This window comes from Primulina eburnea, chromosome 8 (genome assembly GCF_022965805.1).
Source record: "Primulina eburnea isolate SZY01 chromosome 8, ASM2296580v1, whole genome shotgun sequence".
Lineage (NCBI taxonomy): Eukaryota > Viridiplantae > Streptophyta > Magnoliopsida > Lamiales > Gesneriaceae > Primulina > Primulina eburnea.
This window is the reverse complement of record NC_133108.1, coordinates 7807573-7825831: the sequence shown is the minus strand read 5'-3', so window position 1 is coordinate 7825831 and position 18259 is coordinate 7807573. Positions and strand designations below refer to the sequence as shown.

The 18259-nt window shown below is 38.0% G+C and overlaps 1 protein-coding gene across 3 annotated transcripts; it reads right to left on the bottom strand.

Moving 5' to 3' along the window:
• Nucleotides 1-327: 327 nt before the first annotated feature.
• Nucleotides 328-6013, bottom strand: LOC140838801 (receptor-like serine/threonine-protein kinase SD1-8). 3 transcript variants are annotated; one of them, XM_073205364.1, is made up of 7 exons: nt 4660-6012; nt 2268-2432; nt 1983-2176; nt 1662-1872; nt 1331-1568; nt 954-1104; nt 328-866 (listed from the first exon to the last, which is right to left on the bottom strand). In XM_073205364.1, exons 1-7 carry the CDS (start codon nt 5930-5932, stop codon nt 555-557), a joined length of 2544 nt encoding a protein of 847 aa, XP_073061465.1. In that variant the 5' UTR covers nt 5933-6012; the 3' UTR covers nt 328-554. The 3 variants fall into 3 exon arrangements, 2 of the variants coding, with proteins under 2 accessions (XP_073061465.1, XP_073061466.1); XM_073205365.1 differs by having other exon boundaries at nt 1983-2167; XR_012119659.1 differs by lacking the exon at nt 1331-1568 and having other exon boundaries at nt 631-866; nt 4660-6013.
• Nucleotides 6014-18259: the final 12246 nt, after the last annotated feature.

The following is an 18259-nucleotide window of genomic DNA, read 5'->3' as shown; positions in this document are numbered from 1 at the left end:
GTAGAAGAAGAGGAGCAAGAAAACTTTTGGAGATGATGATAAAGCCACATGAAATCAAGACCAGTCATGTTATTTTGTTTTTATTTGTGTTATCATGTTTTAAGCTTTTGCATTTCGTTCAGGTTTTTATCGTGTTGTAAAGGTATTGATATGATTTATGATATAGACTGATTTTGACAAGATTTGTACTACGAGACTTGTTGTTTGCAATTTTGTGATTGTTAAACAATATCTGTGTCAACCAACTCCAGTCTCGGAGGCTGACAAATATGTAAAATAAGGTTCGATATGCTCATATAGGAAAAAAAATATCCACAGCTGAACAAATAAATAATGTAAAAATCCTGCAAACTTGTAAAATACCAGTCAGATATTACACATGTACCCAAAATTCTTTCAAACACAATTTCTTCAATGTATCTGGAAAGAATGCCAACAGTCTCATCTATAAAATTTTAAGACCAAGAGGACGAAAAAAAACCTGAGTATAAACAGCAAAATTCTTGGGAATATACAGTTAGATACACCAGCAGAGTCATTCTTTGATCCATTTACTATCGACCATCTATCATTGTAACAGTTGCTTGGTTTACCGTGCATGATTCATATTGTTTACTCGAGGATGAATCTGTTTCAACTGGCCGTCTTCCGAGGCAAAACCCGGGATTCTTAGGCTGTGGCATTGATGCAGATTCACTGTTCAACATCAAAACAACAGTCGACATGTTCGGTCTGTCCTCTGCGTGTTCTTGTACACACAACAATCCTACCTGTATGCATCTCATTGCTTCACTTGCTGAATATAATTTACCAGAATCTGAGTCTATTAGCTCCAAAGCTTTTCCTTCCCTGTATAATCCCCATGCCTGTCGAGTTTCGATTTTAATTTTTAGTTCGAATATTTGTTTTTAAACAAGAAATATTAGATAAAAGATGGTGTTCCTTGCACTTACGTAGGCCAGAAGATTTAGGTGGTGATTTGTTTGATAGAATCCTCGGTTCTTCTTGCCGCTCACGATCTCTAAGACTAGAACCCCGAAGCTGAAAACATCAGATTTCACAGAGAAGAGACCGTCCATCGCGTATTCGGGGGCCATGTAGCCACTGCAAAAGATAATGAAGTGAGTGACCATAATACTTCTGCATCATGGAATCCTTAATAATTTGGAATAATCATTTTCGCAAAATAGGATTGATATGAATAACTAATTAACAAAACCCATCTTGCGGATTTTTGTTTGTTCGAGGCCATGGGCTTCAGACCTCAGAGTGACCCTTGGTGGTGATTATAATTTGAAGCTTTCAGTTTAACGGTTCGTTTGGTGCTTACTATGTTCCTACAATTTTTTTTGTGTTTGCTTCTGTCTGATCCCCTCCGAAGATTCTTGCCATTCCGAAATCTGATATTTTCGGATTCATGTCTTTATCTAGGAGAATGTTGCTTGCTTTGAGATCTCTGTGGATGATTCGAAATCTTGAATCTTGGTGGAGATAGAGAAGCCCTCGTGCAACCCCACATATGATGTTGAACCTCCTTGGCCAGTCAAGTAATGAACTTTTATTTTTCTCTGGAATAGAAAAGGTTATGACTAAGTAAAAACCACCTGCAAATACTGTTAGATAATATTCTATAATCGGTCGAATAGTCGAAGAGTACTTACTGAATAGAATGGAATCAAGGCTTTTGTTTTCCATATACTCGTAAATCAACATCTTCTCCTCCATTTCGATACAGCAACCGAGTAAACGAACAAGATTTCTATGTTGAAGTCTAGCAATCAACTTAACCTCATTCTTGAACTCCTCTGTTCCTTGGCCAGAACTTTTGGAGAGCCTCTTCACTGCAATTTCCTGGCCTTCCACCAGCATACCCTGAATCCAAATATGTCTCAGATTTTAACTTTAGGACGTCTCCACTAAAACCACCTGGCCTCGTTTATCACTACCAAATTATATGAACAAATATTTTGATAGAACTTTACCCTGTAGACGCTACCAAAACCGCCTTGGCCCAGTTTATTCGCCTCAGAAAAATTTTTTGTCACGGCAACTATTGTGTCGAAGTCAAATAACGGCAATTCTATCTCATCTGCTGCAGTTTCTTTCGAGTAATCCCTTTTGCTAGGTATAGTTGGTGAACTCATGAGAAAATCTTGACTTCTAGGAACTGTACTTGCTATAAAGAAAAAAAGTTCATATGCATTCATAATTTCAGATTGTATTAATACGTCGTTATACAGAACACGAACTCGGCACATTTTCCTTACCTCTGTGCTTTAAACTGTTACTTTGTGAAGTTTTTGATTTCCCCTTATTCCACAAGAAGAAGATGACAAGTGCCACGAGCAGAATCACAATGCCGGTAGTAATGCCAGCAATCTTGAGGGCTCCTTTCTTGTCCGAGCTGTTTCCATGCGCTAATACGACTGGTTCTGAAACAAAAAGAGAGAGAGATAATGCTACTCTCAATGTGCATTGTTCATTACATGTTCTACTTTTCCGTTCTTAGAAAACAATAGCTAAAGTGTTAGTATCGAGCATTTACCATTAGGTTAAGAGCTATAGCTGTTAACCAAAACACAACTTTATTTCTTTGTCCCAGCAAAAACAGTATTACCTGTTAAGATCTGGTGTCACTCTTTTACGATCTACTTAGCCAACCAAATCAAGTGACAACATCAGCAGTTTGACGCATGAGAACTTATCAAGAGGTCACTCATTCCAATACCACTCTCACTCATACACACTTAACCTAACATTCCCTCCCCAAGAAGTATAGAAATATATTTCATGGGAGACTTACCATGACAAGGCTCTGATATCAATTGTTAAGATCAAATGCACCTACTTGTGTGCTAATAAGTTGGGCTGTTAGGCCCATGAGTCCGGGGAGGTAAGTCTATCTGTGGTGCTGTCTCGTATCTTTCAGAGATCAGTTTCACCATTCCTTACAGTCGGCTCTGTCCCCAGCAGAGACAGTATTACGCGTTAAAATCTGGTGTCACTCTTTTACGGCTCACTTAACCAACCAGATCAAGCGGCACAACATCAGCAGCTTGACGCATAAGAACTTCCCAAGAGGTCATCCATCCATGTACTACTCTCACTCATTTACGCTTAACCCAAAATTAAGAATTTGCTTAACCCAAAATTAAGAATTTGCACGCTTGAATCAATAATTTCAGCACCCGCTAATGTATTTCTAAACAAGATATTTTTACCCAAATGACATGTAAGGAGCGCACGTGAAACCCCTCCAGTTCATTGTGGTTACAAGAATTTAATGGTCCATGTGTACAATACTGAAGAAAATAATTGAGACATAATTTCACGCATAAAGACCATGATTTAAGAATTAAAATTAGGGGTCACAAGATAGTTTTTTTCAATCTATAAATAGCATTAGACCATCTCTTGAAAATTCGCACACAAAATCCAAATTCTCCTCTAAAATATTATCGGTTTGGGCCCTTTTGTGAAGAAAATGCTTAGATTATGGAGGCATTCTGATAAATAGATCTTATTCTCACACATCTACAAATCATTTGACAACTTTCATATAACTGATTTATGTTTTAAAATACATATTTTCCGTCACCACTGAAATTTTTATTTGGAGACAACATCGATTTCAACAGCTTCGGACACGGGACGTGGCATAGCAAAAGCCATCCAAAGAAAAGGAGAAACACTTTGAAAGCTCAAACTCAAAAAAAAAAACCAAGTTCGTGAATAAACTCTTCCAAATCTGTCATCTCAACACATTGTTCGTGTTGCTAACATAATTTGTAACGTAGTTCCAACAAATATTATAACCGGACTTGCTTAATGCTGTGGTCCCTACCCTGTCAATAGAGTAGGCCGGGTGGGTGGCTCTCGGTTTGGACCAAAATACCTCAATCTTTCGCCCAAACAATTGTCGCCGCCCACAATTATTTAACTACATTGAAATCGATGCTCTCTTCTCTCGTGTTTATATTTATTTATTCACAAAAACTCATGTGAAACCATTTTACGGGTCGTATTTTGTGAGACGGATCTTTTATTTGAGTAATCAATGAAAAATTATTATTTTTTATGCTAAAAATATTACTTGTTATTGTAAATATCGATAGGATTGACCCGTTCTCAGATAAAAATTCGTGAAACCGTCTCACAAGAGACATACTCTTTACTAATATGATAAGTTCAATCGCCGAACGTGATCCATCTTTGAAATCCACCTAACAGGAACTTCGAGTTGTCGTGTTGACTTAGTCCGCTAAATTGCCAAATGTCTTTGAAAATTATACCACCTCAATATGACAATATTTAAAATAATTAAGTAAAACAAAAAACAAAAAAATACTTCAATATTCTTCCAACCTACTCTGATTTCAAAACTGAGATTATTTATATTACAAAAATACCCTGATATTTATAATTGATAAAGTAGATTAGTATATTATTAACAAAAGTCGAATAAGAAATATTATTAATAAGAAATATTATTAATCATTCGCGGGGGATACTGAGAAGTAATTAATTAATTATATAAAAGTATTAAGTGGTTGCTAATTTGAGAAACATGCAAAAAAAATACTAATATAAGTCGATTAATTATTATTATTATTATTATTTTAAAATATAATTAACTGATAAAATAAAAACTTAGGTTACCTGAGTCAAAAGCAGCCACCCGAACATAGAAACTCTGGCCGCCTTCTGCTGCCGTGTATTGCCTCATATCGTACAAGCCCGTCGGCCATATGGCGCAGCCGGAGCCACCGTTAGTAATGTTAAAATTCGAATAACCCAGACACGAACAATTGCTCTTGCACAGTTGTTGACACTGATCCAAATGCATCGCTGGATCCACAAAAGCAGTCCCGCTATCAGGCAGCTTCATATTGTTCAACGTTAGAAATCCATCGTTTTTACAGTCCAAATCGTCGAACCGAACACATCCTTCGGACCCGTCCCTCAAATTCCACGCCTGAGGATTTTTAGGCTTGAACCCTTTAATGCACTTGCATATAGGCGACGAATTTGGGTCACAAATTCCGTAAGCCCCACATTCTTTGTAGTAATCACACTGATCCTTAGGGGCGTACCAGAATAAATTCCAGATTTTGCTGGTTGGGATCCAGGTGAAACGCTGCAGAATGCCGGAAGAACTTACTGTCAATCTTGAATAAACTGATTTGTTATATAAGTCGAAGGAATAGTACACTTCATCTGGATTCATCTTGAACAGAAAAGAGGCGACTGTACTAGGTTTCATTTCCGGGACCCCACTGAATCCGATCCCATTCCAGGGTCCGCTCCGGTACTTGATTACACCATCTTTATGTCTCAAGTATATTTCCGGGAACCCAATGACGTCCAGCTTGAAACTGTAGTCTCCTACAGATGGATCATCGGCGCTTTTCCACGAGTTGATGTATCGATTCAGCCCCGTTTTCGAGTCCCAGCCTAGTTTCATGCCCGGTAGCAAAGTGTCCGTCGGGTGATCGAAGCTTTGCCAGAGGTAATTTTCAGTGTTCGCATCATTTTCTAGGCGAAGAACAAGATTCCCTGAATCGAGCAATTCCGCAACCGTGTTCCCCCCTGAGGAATAATTCGCTGACCAAACCAACTGCCCCGAATCGTCCACGAGAACTAGGTCTCCATTACCGGCACTGATTTTCAAAACTCCAGATGAATTTCTGAGTGGTACATCTCTGTTACCTACCCAGACAAAAGTTGGCACTTCAATGTTCTTATACCAAATTCCGATGTACCAGTTGTTGGATCTACCTGGAGTGAAGAAACCCAGCTGGAATTCTCCTGTGGAAGAGACTAAAACTTGTTCATTGGTTAGAAATCGGGTTGTGGATATTAGATCAAGTGATACTGTGAGAAAAGGGAAGAAAACTAATGAAACCAAGAGGTGCTGAGTGGTGTTTCTCATTTTTCAGGCACTTTGGGCATCCTCTTCTGGTATTGGTGGTGGTTGGAGAAGACAGTATAATCGATATAATGTATTTTGAATATCCTATATATATATATATATATATATATATATATATATATATATATATATATATATACCTAAAAATAAAAATTTAAATTATTTTATTTGAAGTTACTCAGGTTTTCTTTATAAAAGTTAAAGCCAGTGATATATAATTTGTGTGTTTTCTAAAAATCTACATGGAAAATGTAATCACATGCACGTGAAAATATAGGAATTAATTTTTAGAAGGTTCAGTCTACGCTGTCATGAGTATTTGACTAATAACAATAATTTTTTGTCTAAAAATAAATAAAACATCCATTACTTTTTAATTTTAAAATCTTACTATTTTTTGTAACACTTAAAATCGAAAATCAATAAATTAAATAACTTAACATTTCCATAAATAACACTGATTTTACAATTCAAATCTCAAGTGCATAAAATCCATAAAATCATCGGTTACCAAAAATTACACTTATATCTTTAACATTATCAAAATTAATTTCAAAATAAAGCATAAAATCTCTAATAAATTTTTTAACAAAAATCTTTACATCTTTTAACTATCAAGCTAATGCGGAAAAAAGTGTCTCCCGAGAGACTGCCCAACTCGATCCACTCAAGCGTTAGCGTCTCCTTCAATATCATCAACATTTGCAGCATTCAAACATAGTGAGTCTAATGACTCATCAAGTTCGAAACATAAGTAGCAAATAATATATACAAACGCATGCATTAAAATCATATTTTTATTTAAGATAACTTTTAAGCATTAATAAATTATGAATCGTAAAATCATAAAATCGTAAAACTTTGTATCATTTATCATTTTGGGTGAAGTTTGATCATTGAAAGTGACTAGCCTTTTATGCTTTGGTGGACTGATCATTCTTAGCTCACCATTGTGCATGGGGACGAGCACTAGGCACCGCCATGAAAATACGATCGTCGGGCTCTCTCTGGGGACTTGTCTCGTAAACGGGCTTCCTCTGGACCTTTTCCCTCACGACATTCCAATAAAATTGTAAGTTCACTGTTCCTTCTTAAAATGGATCTCCCACATATCATCTATCCTTTTGTCACAGTTAATTCACATCCATCAAAATATTTTTTTTTCCTTTTTAAATCACAAAATATCGTGACTTTCCAAAAATAGCATTTTAACAGTTAAAATTGCACAGATTTACCATAAATCATAAAATTTCATTTTTTCATCAAAATCATCATTTTATATCATTTATCATGCGTTATGACCCTACGGGACGCTGCCAAGCCTTTTCGTACTACCCAGGTGTAAAATGATCGTTTTGCCCCTAGACGTAAATTTTTCGATTTTGACTTTTCTAACTTTTATTGACTTTATATCATCCCAAATAATTATTTAAGCTTAAATTTAATTTTTAGTATTTTATTTGAAGTAAATTCGAGGATTCAGATTTAGTTCTTTAATTACCAATTCTCGAAGCGTTTTATTCTCAAATTAATTCAAACTTTAATATTTTATTTCCAAATTTTAAACATAGACTTTTTATACCTAAATTACCCTCGTGGACATGAACTGTCCCCCGTGAACCACGGTTCGACCCTTTACTTTCCCTAGCCCTAAATTCGAACTCTAGCTAACCCACCGAGCCAACCCTCAATTTTTCTTGGACCATGGTCGAGCCACCTAGAGCCATCACCTGACCAGACCTCCTAGGGACAAACCAAACCCCCTTGAACCACTCATGAGCCCCCCAGCCCACGCTAGAATCCCTTTCCCACAAAACATGTCGCGCGAGTTCCCTCATGTTATGCTCGAGCCACCGTCGAGCTGGCCTGTACCAGCCCCTGACACAACCCTAGACCATCCTCCCTAGACTCTACTGGACTAGCTTAGGCCATTCCCTGACCCTCACGCAGCACAGATCGTGGCTCGCGATCCATGCGCATGGGAAGAGTCCATGCGATCATGGACTCTTCCGTAACAGCAAACCAGGGGTCCCAGCCCTGCTAGGACCCTCCCGGACTCTGAATCGTGACTCACACCAAGCCATAACCAGCCCTGGCCGAGACGCAAGCAGCCTCCCATCCCTTAGCCGTAGTCTCTTAGCTAGCCAAGCTCGACTCCAACCATCAATCCCACCTTAAATCATCCATGTTATATCCAATAAAACATCCTATGTTGGCAGCGTACTCGTTGGAAATCATAACATGTTCATATTTACGTAAAGACATTTGAAACTTTAAAAATAATCGTCAAACATTACGCAATTCAAACACCAATTTTTTCATGCAAAATAAACCAAACATGCATATTATGGATTGAATGTTGCGTCAAAGGGTTTAGAAAACAGGCCTTTGCGTTTTAAAACGCTCGAATATACGATTGTCGGCAAGGGGCGCGAAGAAGATTGAATGGGTGACGAAGACTCCTTGTTTTCTTCCTCTCCTAATTTTCGAAAATTGTGTGTGTGTTGTGTGTATTTCGGCTGATATGGTGTCAAAAAAACCTAGGTTTCTATTTTATAGTTTTTAATTTGCATGATAATTGGCTTTGGTTTTGGGTCTTTAAGTTTAGAAGTAATTAGGCCTACTCAACATAGTTAAATTGGGCACAATAACAGTTATTTAATATAAAAATTAGTTTTCAAAAATAATGCATTTAATATTTTAAAAGCCCCTCGTTTGTCCAAAAACCGGCTTCCCGAATAAAATCGGGTTTGTCTTGTAAAATAATTTGAATTTTATTATTTTTAGAAAAATATTAATCATTTTTAATCATATTAATAAGCCTTGAAAATATTTATTTTGTCTTGGTCGTCCCCGATCTCCTTTCCCTAGCCTATTATCGAATATTCGGGTAAAATATTTCAATTTAATTAAATCATGTCATATAATTATTTAATCATGCAATCATATCTTTAATCATATAATATGCGGCAAGTGAACATTAAAATCAATTAAATAAAACAATTATGCAATTTAATTGATTTGCATCCATTTGGTTTACATATATGTTGGTTTTTCGGACGCTACAATAAATGTTTTATCGTAACATATTTACATAAAAATATTTGTGAAAAAATATTGATGGAATGCTCACAAGAATTCACCCTTAAACAAATATTAATATTGTAATATAAAATCTTGCAATTACTCCATTCTTTCCGAATTCTAGAAGTGGAAAGCAGGAAAGCGAAAGGCATGTTAAAGTAGAAGTTTGATTATCTGTGTGGTCTCCTTTTTTCCTTATCAATCCCACATTCGAATTAATTATTTATTATCAAATATTTGTGCTTATTTGACGAGACTCACAATTTTTTTAAGTTTCATTCATGAACTTTAACAAAATTACAATTTAATTCGTAATATAAATTTATATATTATATTCGCCAGGTTTAAAATTTTTAAAAGAACAAACATTTTCTTTCTAATTTTAAATTTTAAAGGATTTTTTTTTTTTTTTTGCATTCAAATCAATATTTGTTCTGTTGTACAAATACATTTATCATTAATTTTTGGTAAATTTACTTTCCATATTTAATTTTTATTTTAAATTTTTTTTGCATTTAAAAAATCAATTTTAAGATATTTTGAAAATCAAAATTAGTGTTACTTGGCAGGGAAAATGCAACAATATTTGGTTCTAACTGATTTTTCCCCCTTTCGCTTTCTTTTGAAAACCAATATTTTTATTACATTTTCACTTTAATAAAGAAAAAAATAATCATTTTAACTACGAACTTAGAAGCTAGATAACTTTTTGAAAAATCGACCATGTATAAATGTCAAAAACATTCATTTTAAAACATACAAATTTTCAAGCACGCAACATTAGTCATATCTGGCGATATACTTGACCATTGTTTACTTCGGCGATTACTAATATCGAAATGATATATAGTTTTCAATTGCGGTTATAGAACTAACAAAGTAAAATACCTTTTAAAACTTCAACGATAGAAAAAAACGAGCTTCACTTATTTTTTGAAGTAATATTTTACTTTTAGAATATTTATTTCATGATGTAATAAGGTGAAAAATAAATTTTTTACGCTCTAAAAGCCCGTTTGGATTAAAAACCTCTTCCAATAAATTTTTTTTAAAAAAAACTTGCTTTATTATTTTATATGGAGTTTGTTAGACTTAATTTAATTGTGGCGATGAGATTCAAAACCAGTAGGCTGTGATAATTAAATCAGAAGACAATATAAAAGTAGAAGCACTCGTATCGCTTAAATAGAAGCAATAATTTTTGAGTACTTAATGACTTATAAAAGCAGAAGCAGAACTTAGCTTAAGCAAAAAGCAGAACTTAACGACTTTCGCCTGATAGTTACAAGTCTTAAATGTTACTGTTACTTTACCTAGTACTATACTAGTATTAATTACATCATTTAATTGTACGAAGTCATTTAAAGCGCCTTACTACTTTTGATATAAAACTAATACTGATTATTCTGAAACTTTTTTGCAGAACTCTTTTTCAGTGATATAACTCATTTACTCAGAAGTCAAAGAAGCCATTTTGTTTATAAGACGTTGAATTCAAGGTTTCTATATATTAAAGGATCAATCCAATATAGAAAACAATGCTTATCATTATCAAAGAACACATTACATATCCAACGCTGTTTTGAGCAATCAAGAACTACTACTTATCTTCAAGCTCAAACAAACAGAAAAACAGCACACTCTTAATAGCAATTATCTGATCTTCTGAGGTCATCTTATGCTGTTGTTTCGTTATCTTTTCACAAGCTATTCACTTTGCTATATCTTATTGAGAAAAGTTTGTAATCTGGAAAAGAGTCTTTTCCAGAACTTTGTTGTATCCGTTTTATTGTATTGAGAAACTAAGAGCTTCGGTAGGCTAAGGGTAAGTCCTATTGAAGTGTGTGTGTACAAGAGTTGTACTGTAAAAACCAAAGTCTTTTAGTGATACCTTCTGGAAAAAGAAGAGGAGGAGACATAGAAGATTTCATCTTCGAACTTCCAGAAACATCCATTGTCTACTGCCTACTGTTTTACTGTTTTCACCTCAAACCATCAGGTCGTTTCCGCGCAAGTTATTGTGACCTGCTGGAAATATATTTGAACAAGATAAGATATAATCTCTAACAGGATTCTAGCATCTTTGCAAAAAGATCAAAAGAAATGAACGAGTTTATCCACCCCTCTAAACTCTATATCGATCCCCAACAAGTGGTATCAGAGCGGGTTATTCTTGTTCTGAAAATCTACAACAGAAATGGCACATTTCAGCAAAGTCCCTATGTTCTCAAAAGAAGATTTCGATGATTGGAAGATCATGATGAAATCCCATCTTACAGCCCAAGACGATGACATGTGGTTTGTCATCACATATGGTCCCTTGAAAATTCTAAAGTTGTAATGCCCAAGATTTTATAACATGTTAGTTTGAGATTATCAAGTTTGAGTGACATGATTATAACCAGGTTATCTTAAGATTAAATTGAGATAAAAATAGTGTGGGGCGAAAGTGACTCGCCCGGGCGGACATTTTTGACCGCCCGAGCGAGACTGCCTCGGAGAAGAGGGTCGAGAGTCACTCGCCCGGGCGGATGTTTTTGACCGCCCGAGCGAGGCTGTTGGATTGGGCGAGGGCCGAGCATTACTCGCCTGGGCGGTAACTTTTGACCGCCCGAGCGAGAGGCGTGTATCTCAAAGAATTTGCCATGTGTCTTAAACCATGCAATGTATATATAGAAGTGGCACGAATTCTTCATTCAGCAACAGGAATCGACGAGAATTTCAGAAGAAAGCTTTCAACTCCTTTTCAACTTTCAAATTGTGATTTTGCAAGAATTACTTATCCAAATTCAAATCCGACTTCGGTTTTGAGCTCCTCTCGGTATTGGCTATAAAGTGATGTAAGTTTTATGTAATTTCAGTAAGTTTCGAAATTCAGATGTTTAGGAAATGAGAATATGATAATTATATTGTGTTCTTGGCATATTGAGCATGATATATTTGTAGACGGATCAAAGAAAGGATATCATATGCATTTCCTATGAATTTTAGTATGATTTATGAATTGTTGGGATAGAATCATTGTGTTTGGATGAATATTGTATTGGATTGTGATTGAGAATAAGATAGTGCTGATATCTGTTGAGAATTGAATTGCCTGGTATAGAAAATTACGTCGTTATGCCGTCAGATTTTATTGAGATCACGTAGTGACTTGGTTATGTGTTGATTTAGATTAGAAATTGATAGAGTGCGTATCCACATTTCCATTTCAGATTCGTATTGACGACCGTGACAGCGATTCTACGACGAAAGGTATAGTACATGTTTTGTTTGGGGAATCACGACTCAAATGAGATCACATTTGAGTTTCCCAACCAAAATCACATACTTGTTTTATTGTTCATACCTTGATATGATTATGATTGTTATAGATTGGTTTATAGAAGTTGTATGCAGATCTTGCTATGCTTTGTTTACAGATCATGTAGCATTGCATTATGCTTGTTTACAGATTTTGTATTCATGCATTAAGATAGGGCAGTCTGGAGATCAGGCAGACTACTAGATGTTCGGCGATATCTCAGCTTAGGGGAAGATCACCGCCCCTATTGTAGACGCGGATACAGATCAGGCCGAAGTCTAGGAATAAGACGTACAACACCTCGATTGGTAGGGTAGGTGACAGCCAGTGACGTCTTATTCACAACGGGATCCCTAGAGTTTTAGTCGAGTCGCATCTAGACATGATTAGACTCGCATTGCATGATTATATATGAATGACATTCATATTAGCATGTTTCATGTTTTAGATTGTTGTATTGCATGTATACATGTTTATACTGGGATTTGTTCTCACCGGTTTTCCGGCTGTTGTTATGTCTGTATGTGTGCATAACAACAGGTGGGGCAGGATCTGGGTCACGACAGAGATGAGCGATGGACATAGCGTGGTGATCACGGGCCTAGCAGATGGACTAGTAGAGTTACTTTTATCTTGTACTGTATTTCACTACTAGTTACAGAGGATGGATTAAAACAAGAAATGTTGTATCCTATGTTTGTATATTACGTTTGCATGTTGTAAAATAAATAAAGAACTGATGTTGTTTAGTTACATTTGAGTAATGTAAATAAAAGCGAAAATTTGACCCACTTTTATATTATTGATCCATTTAATCCCAAGAAAAAGAATTAGAGCCCGGGTCCCCACAACAGGTGGTATCAGAGCAGTAGGTTCTGTAGACTGAGATAGGATAGAATGAGCGGGGTAGATCGAGTCTTCTTCCTTGCTTGATGAGGTGCTAGCATGATTATTGCTTTCCTATTACATGTTGTTTGTGTTTGATTTCTTTCAGCATGTGATTGACTGAATCAGAACTGATTCTAGATCAGAGGTAACTGACTAGAAGATGGCTGAGACAGTGGTATATTTTGTATACTAATCCGTTGGTTTATTAGATATGCCTCCTAGAAGAGCAGCCGTACCTCTACGACCCGCAGCGCCAGAACAGGGGAGCACATCCGGAGATCCTATGGATGTTACGGCGACCCCTATGGAGACGTTGCTGAAGCGATTCCAATCCTTTCGAGCTCCCACTTTAAAAGGTACCGAGAATGCCATCGAGTGCGAAAGCTGGCTTGAGGATATCGAAAGGCTATTCGACTCTTTGGAGTACAGTGATGAGAAGAGGATCAAGCTAATTGGCCATCAATTGCAAGATATAGCCAAGAATTGGTGGTTGAACATTAGGAGAGCTTTAGAGCAGCGGGGTACCGAGATTACTTGGAAGGTATTTAAGACCGAGTTTTATCAGCGTTTCTTTCCCATATCCTACCGTAAAGATAAAGGTGCAGAATTTGCCAATCTGAGGCAAGAGCCACTGAACATTGAGGAGTACGTTGCCAAATTTTCCTCTTTGCTTCGTTTTGCACCCCATGTTTCAGGGAATGATGAGGCCATGGCAGATCAGTTTATAAACGGCCTGAATCCAGATATCTTTACGTTGGTCAATACTGGGAGACCCGATAATTTCTCGGATGCATTGAATCGTGCCAAAGGAGCTAAAGCAGGATTGCTTAGGCAACGGAGTGCTCCGTATGTTGCACCGAGTCCGAGACCGCCACTACCTCCATCCCAAGTTCCTCCTCCTCGATTTGAAAGTGGTGGTAGTAGTAGTGGACGCAAAGAACAGCTGAAGGCGAAAGGAAAACAGTTTAAGCGACCTGGGAGCAGTTCGTCGAGCTCCAGCGGATCAAGACAGAGTGGTTTTGATCAAAGTTCAAGGACTTCAGGTGTATATTGCAATAATTGTGGAGGTAGGCATGCAACTGAACAGTGCCAGGGAGTTACAGGCCGATGTAACATTTGTAGGCAACCGGGGCATTTTGCCAAAGTCTGTCCCCAGAGGAGTGTACAGCAAGGCCAGAGTGGAAGAGCATCCGGGCCAGTACCTCAGTTTGAGCGGCAGGCATCATCGGTTCACTCTTTTCAGCCTCCACCAGCACCGACTCAACCCAGAGGTCGTGGTAGTCAGACAGTGACTCAACCCCCGAGGCAACAGGCTCAAGTGTTTGCATTGACAGAAGAGCAAGCACAAGATGCACCAGATGATGTTATAGCAGGTAACTGCTCTCTTTATGGTTATCCTGCTTATATCTTGATAGATACAGGTGCATCGCATACATTCATTTCAGAGCGATTTGCATTGTTGCATTCTTTGCCTGTTGAGTCTTTGCTAGATGTTGTGTCTATTAATTCTCCGTTGGGAAGTGGATTGATATCTATAACTACGGTTAGACATTGCATTCTACAGTTTGAGGGGCATGAAATTGACCTAGATTGTATAGTATTGGGTCTAGCTGATTTTGATTGTATAGTCGGTATTGACATGCTAACAAAGTACAGAGCTACCGTGGATTGTTTCCACAAGATTGTCAGATTCAGACCCGAGATGACAGACGAGTGGAAATTCTACGGGAAGGGTTCCAGATCTCGGATTCCCTTGATTTCGGCTCTTACTATGAACAGATTATTGCAAAAAGGAGCAGATGGTTTCTTTATTTATGCTGTAGACATGCAGAAGTCGAGCCCGACATTGGCAGATATACCAGTAGTGCGGGAATTTGCTGATATTTTTCCAGACGAGATCCCAGGATTACCTCCGGTTCGTGAGGTAGACTTTAGTATTGATCTTACACCAGGTACCGTCCCTATTTCGAGAGCTCCGTATAGGATGGCACCCATTGAACTAAAAGAATTAAAAGCACAATTAGAAGATCTTCTGGCCAAGGGATATATCAGACCTAGTGTATCTCCTTGGGGCGCTCCGGTGCTGTTTGTGCGGAAGAAAGATGGTTCGATGCGATTGTGTATAGACTACCGGCAGCTGAACAAGGCAACGATCAAGAATAAATATCCTTTGCCTAGAATTGATGATTTATTTGATCAGTTGCAGGGATCCTCCGTGTATTCGAAGATTGATTTGCGTTCTGGATATCATCAGCTCAGAGTTCGAGATGTAGATATACCGAAGACAGCATTTCGAACCAGGTATGGACATTATGAATTTATTGTCATGCCTTTTGGTTTAACCAATGCTCCTGCGGTATTTATGGGCTTGATGAACCAAGTGTTTCAGAGGTATTTAGATGAATTTGTGATTGTCTTCATTGATGACATTTTGGTGTATTCGAAAAATAGAAATGAGCATGCAGAGCATCTCAGAATTGTTTTGCAGACGTTGAGAAACGAGCGACTATATGCTAAATTGTCAAAGTGTGAGTTTTGGTTGAATCGAGTTGTATTCTTGGGGCATATCATTTCTGGAGATGGTATTTCTGTAGATCCAAGTAAAGTGGAAGCTGTGATCAGTTGGTCGAGACCGACTTCTGTACCAGAAATCCGCAGTTTCATGGGCTTAGCCGGATACTACAGAAGATTTATCAAGGATTTCTCCAGTATTGCAAAGCCAATAACGCAATTGACGCAAAAGAATGCACCATTTGTTTGGTCAGAGGAGTGCGAGTCTAGCTTCATGGAATTGAAGAAAAGGCTGACTAGTGCTCCAGTACTGACGATACCTTCAGGTATAGGTGATTTCGTTGTATATTGTGATGCTTCTCATAGAGGTTTGGGATGTGTTCTTATGCAGCGAGGCCATGTGATCGCATACGCCTCGAGACAATTGAAGCCACATGAAGTTCGATACCCCATTCATGATCTGGAATTGGCGGCTATCGTATTTGCATTAAAGATTTGGCGTCATTATCTCTATGGCGAAAAATTTGAGATATTTTCCGATCACAAGAGCCTGAAGTACCTATTTTCTCAATCAGAACTGAACATGAGGCAGCGTAGATGGCTAGATCTTCTGAAAGATTTTGACTGTGAAATCAAATATTATCCAGGAAAGTCAAATGCAGCAGCAGATGCCTTGAGTCGGAAGGTATGTGCCTTGTCCTTATCGACGATAGGTGTTACAAAGTTAGTTGAAAGTTGCTGTTGTTCTGGATTAGCATTTGATACAGATAAGAAGCCACTACGACTTACTGCTGTTCAAGTTGAGCCGGACTTGATCAGGAGGATTAAAGAAGCTCAACGAACCGATCAAAATGTACAAAAATCGATCCAAATGGTCAGATCAGGGCATGTATCAGAATATCAGGTACGTGATCATGTGTTGTACGTCAATAACCGTCTTGTAGTGCCAGATGTTCCAGATTTGAAACATCAGATTATGTCCAAAGCACACTGCAGTCGGTTCAGCATTCATCCTGGTGGCAGGAAGATGTACAATGATTTAAAGACACAGTTCTGGTGGAAACAGATGAAGTCAGACATCGCAGAGTATGTGTCTAAATGTTTGAACTGCCAACAGGTGAAAGCCGAGAGGAAGAAGCCGGGAGGTTTACTTCAGGGCTTATCTATTCCAGAATGGAAATGGGACCACATTTCCATGGATTTTGTGACGAAGTTACCTCGAACATCCAGAGGCTGCGATGCGATTTGGGTTATTATTGACAGATTGACCAAATCTGCTTGTTTCATTCCATACAGAATGACGTATAGACAAGATCAGATGGCGGAGATTTATATTCGAGAGGTAGTCAGATTGCATGGAGTGCCGAAGTCTATTGTATCAGACCGTGATCCACGATTCACCTCACACTTCTGGCACAGTTTTACAGCAGGCCTTAGGTACGACATTACACCTGAGTACTGCTTATCATCCTCAGACAGACGGACAGTCAGAACGGACTATCCAGACATTAGAGGATATGTTGAGAGCCGTGGTGCTAGATTTTGGCACTAGTTGGCAAGATTCCCTACCTCTTTGCGAATTTTCTTACAATAATAGCTATCAGACGAGTATCGAGATGGCACCGTTTGAGGCTTTGTATGGCAAGAAGTGCAGATCTCCGCTATACTGGGATGACGTTTCAGAGGTACCAGAACTTGGGCCAGATATGATTCGTGACATGACAGAGAAGGTGAAACTCATTCAGAAGAGGATGAAGACCGCACAAGATCGACAAGCAAAGTACGCCAATATCAGACGTAGACCGTTAGTATTTGAGGCGGGAGATAGAGTATTCTTGAAGATTTCCCCATTCAGAGGCGTTGTTCGATTTGGCAAACGCGGGAAACTATCTCCTCGATACATTGGTCCTTACGAGATTCTTGAGAAGATTGGCGATCGAGCTTATCGACTTGCACTTCCTCCTTCTCTATCCGGGATACATGATGTCTTTCATGTATCGATGTTGCGTAAGTATATGCCAGATGTTTCTCATGTCATTCAACCTGACGAAGCTGAACTTGATCAGACATTGAGCTATGTGGAACAACCGATACAGATCCTTGATCGGAAAGAAAAGAGGCTCAGAACGAAGATTATTCCACTTGTGAAAGTTCAGTGGAGTCGTCATGGCATCGAAGAAGCGACGTGGGAGACGGAAGCAATTATGCGACAGAAACACCCTGAACTATTTATATGATGTAAGTAACTCTTCAGTATTGACTATATTACTTGTCATGGATATTTGATAATTTACCTGCGAGTTCGAGGACGAACTTATATCTTAGAGGGGGAGAAATGTAATGCCCAAGATTTTATAACATGTTAGTTTGAGATTATCAAGTTTGAGTGACATGATTATAACCAGGTTATCTTAAGATTAAATTGAGATAAAAATAGTGTGGGGCGAAAGTGACTCGCCCGGGCGGACATTTTTGACCGCCCGAGCGAGACTGCCTCGGAGAAGAGGGTCGAGAGTCACTCGCCCGGGCGGATGTTTTTG

Excerpts from the sequence above, each read along its gene's own strand:
- LOC140838801 (XM_073205364.1), bottom strand. The coding sequence starts at position 5,932 with ATGAGAAACACCACTCAGCACCTCTTGGTTTCATTAGTTTTCTTCCCT. Across the intron at positions 1,873-1,982 it reads GTTTTGGTAGCGTCTACAGG|GGTATGCTGGTGGAAGGCCA; the intron begins GTAAAGTTCTAT and ends ATTTGGATTCAG. Across the intron at positions 1,569-1,661 it reads CCTTGATTCCATTCTATTCA|AGAAAAATAAAAGTTCATTA; the intron begins GTAAGTACTCTT and ends TTTCTATTCCAG.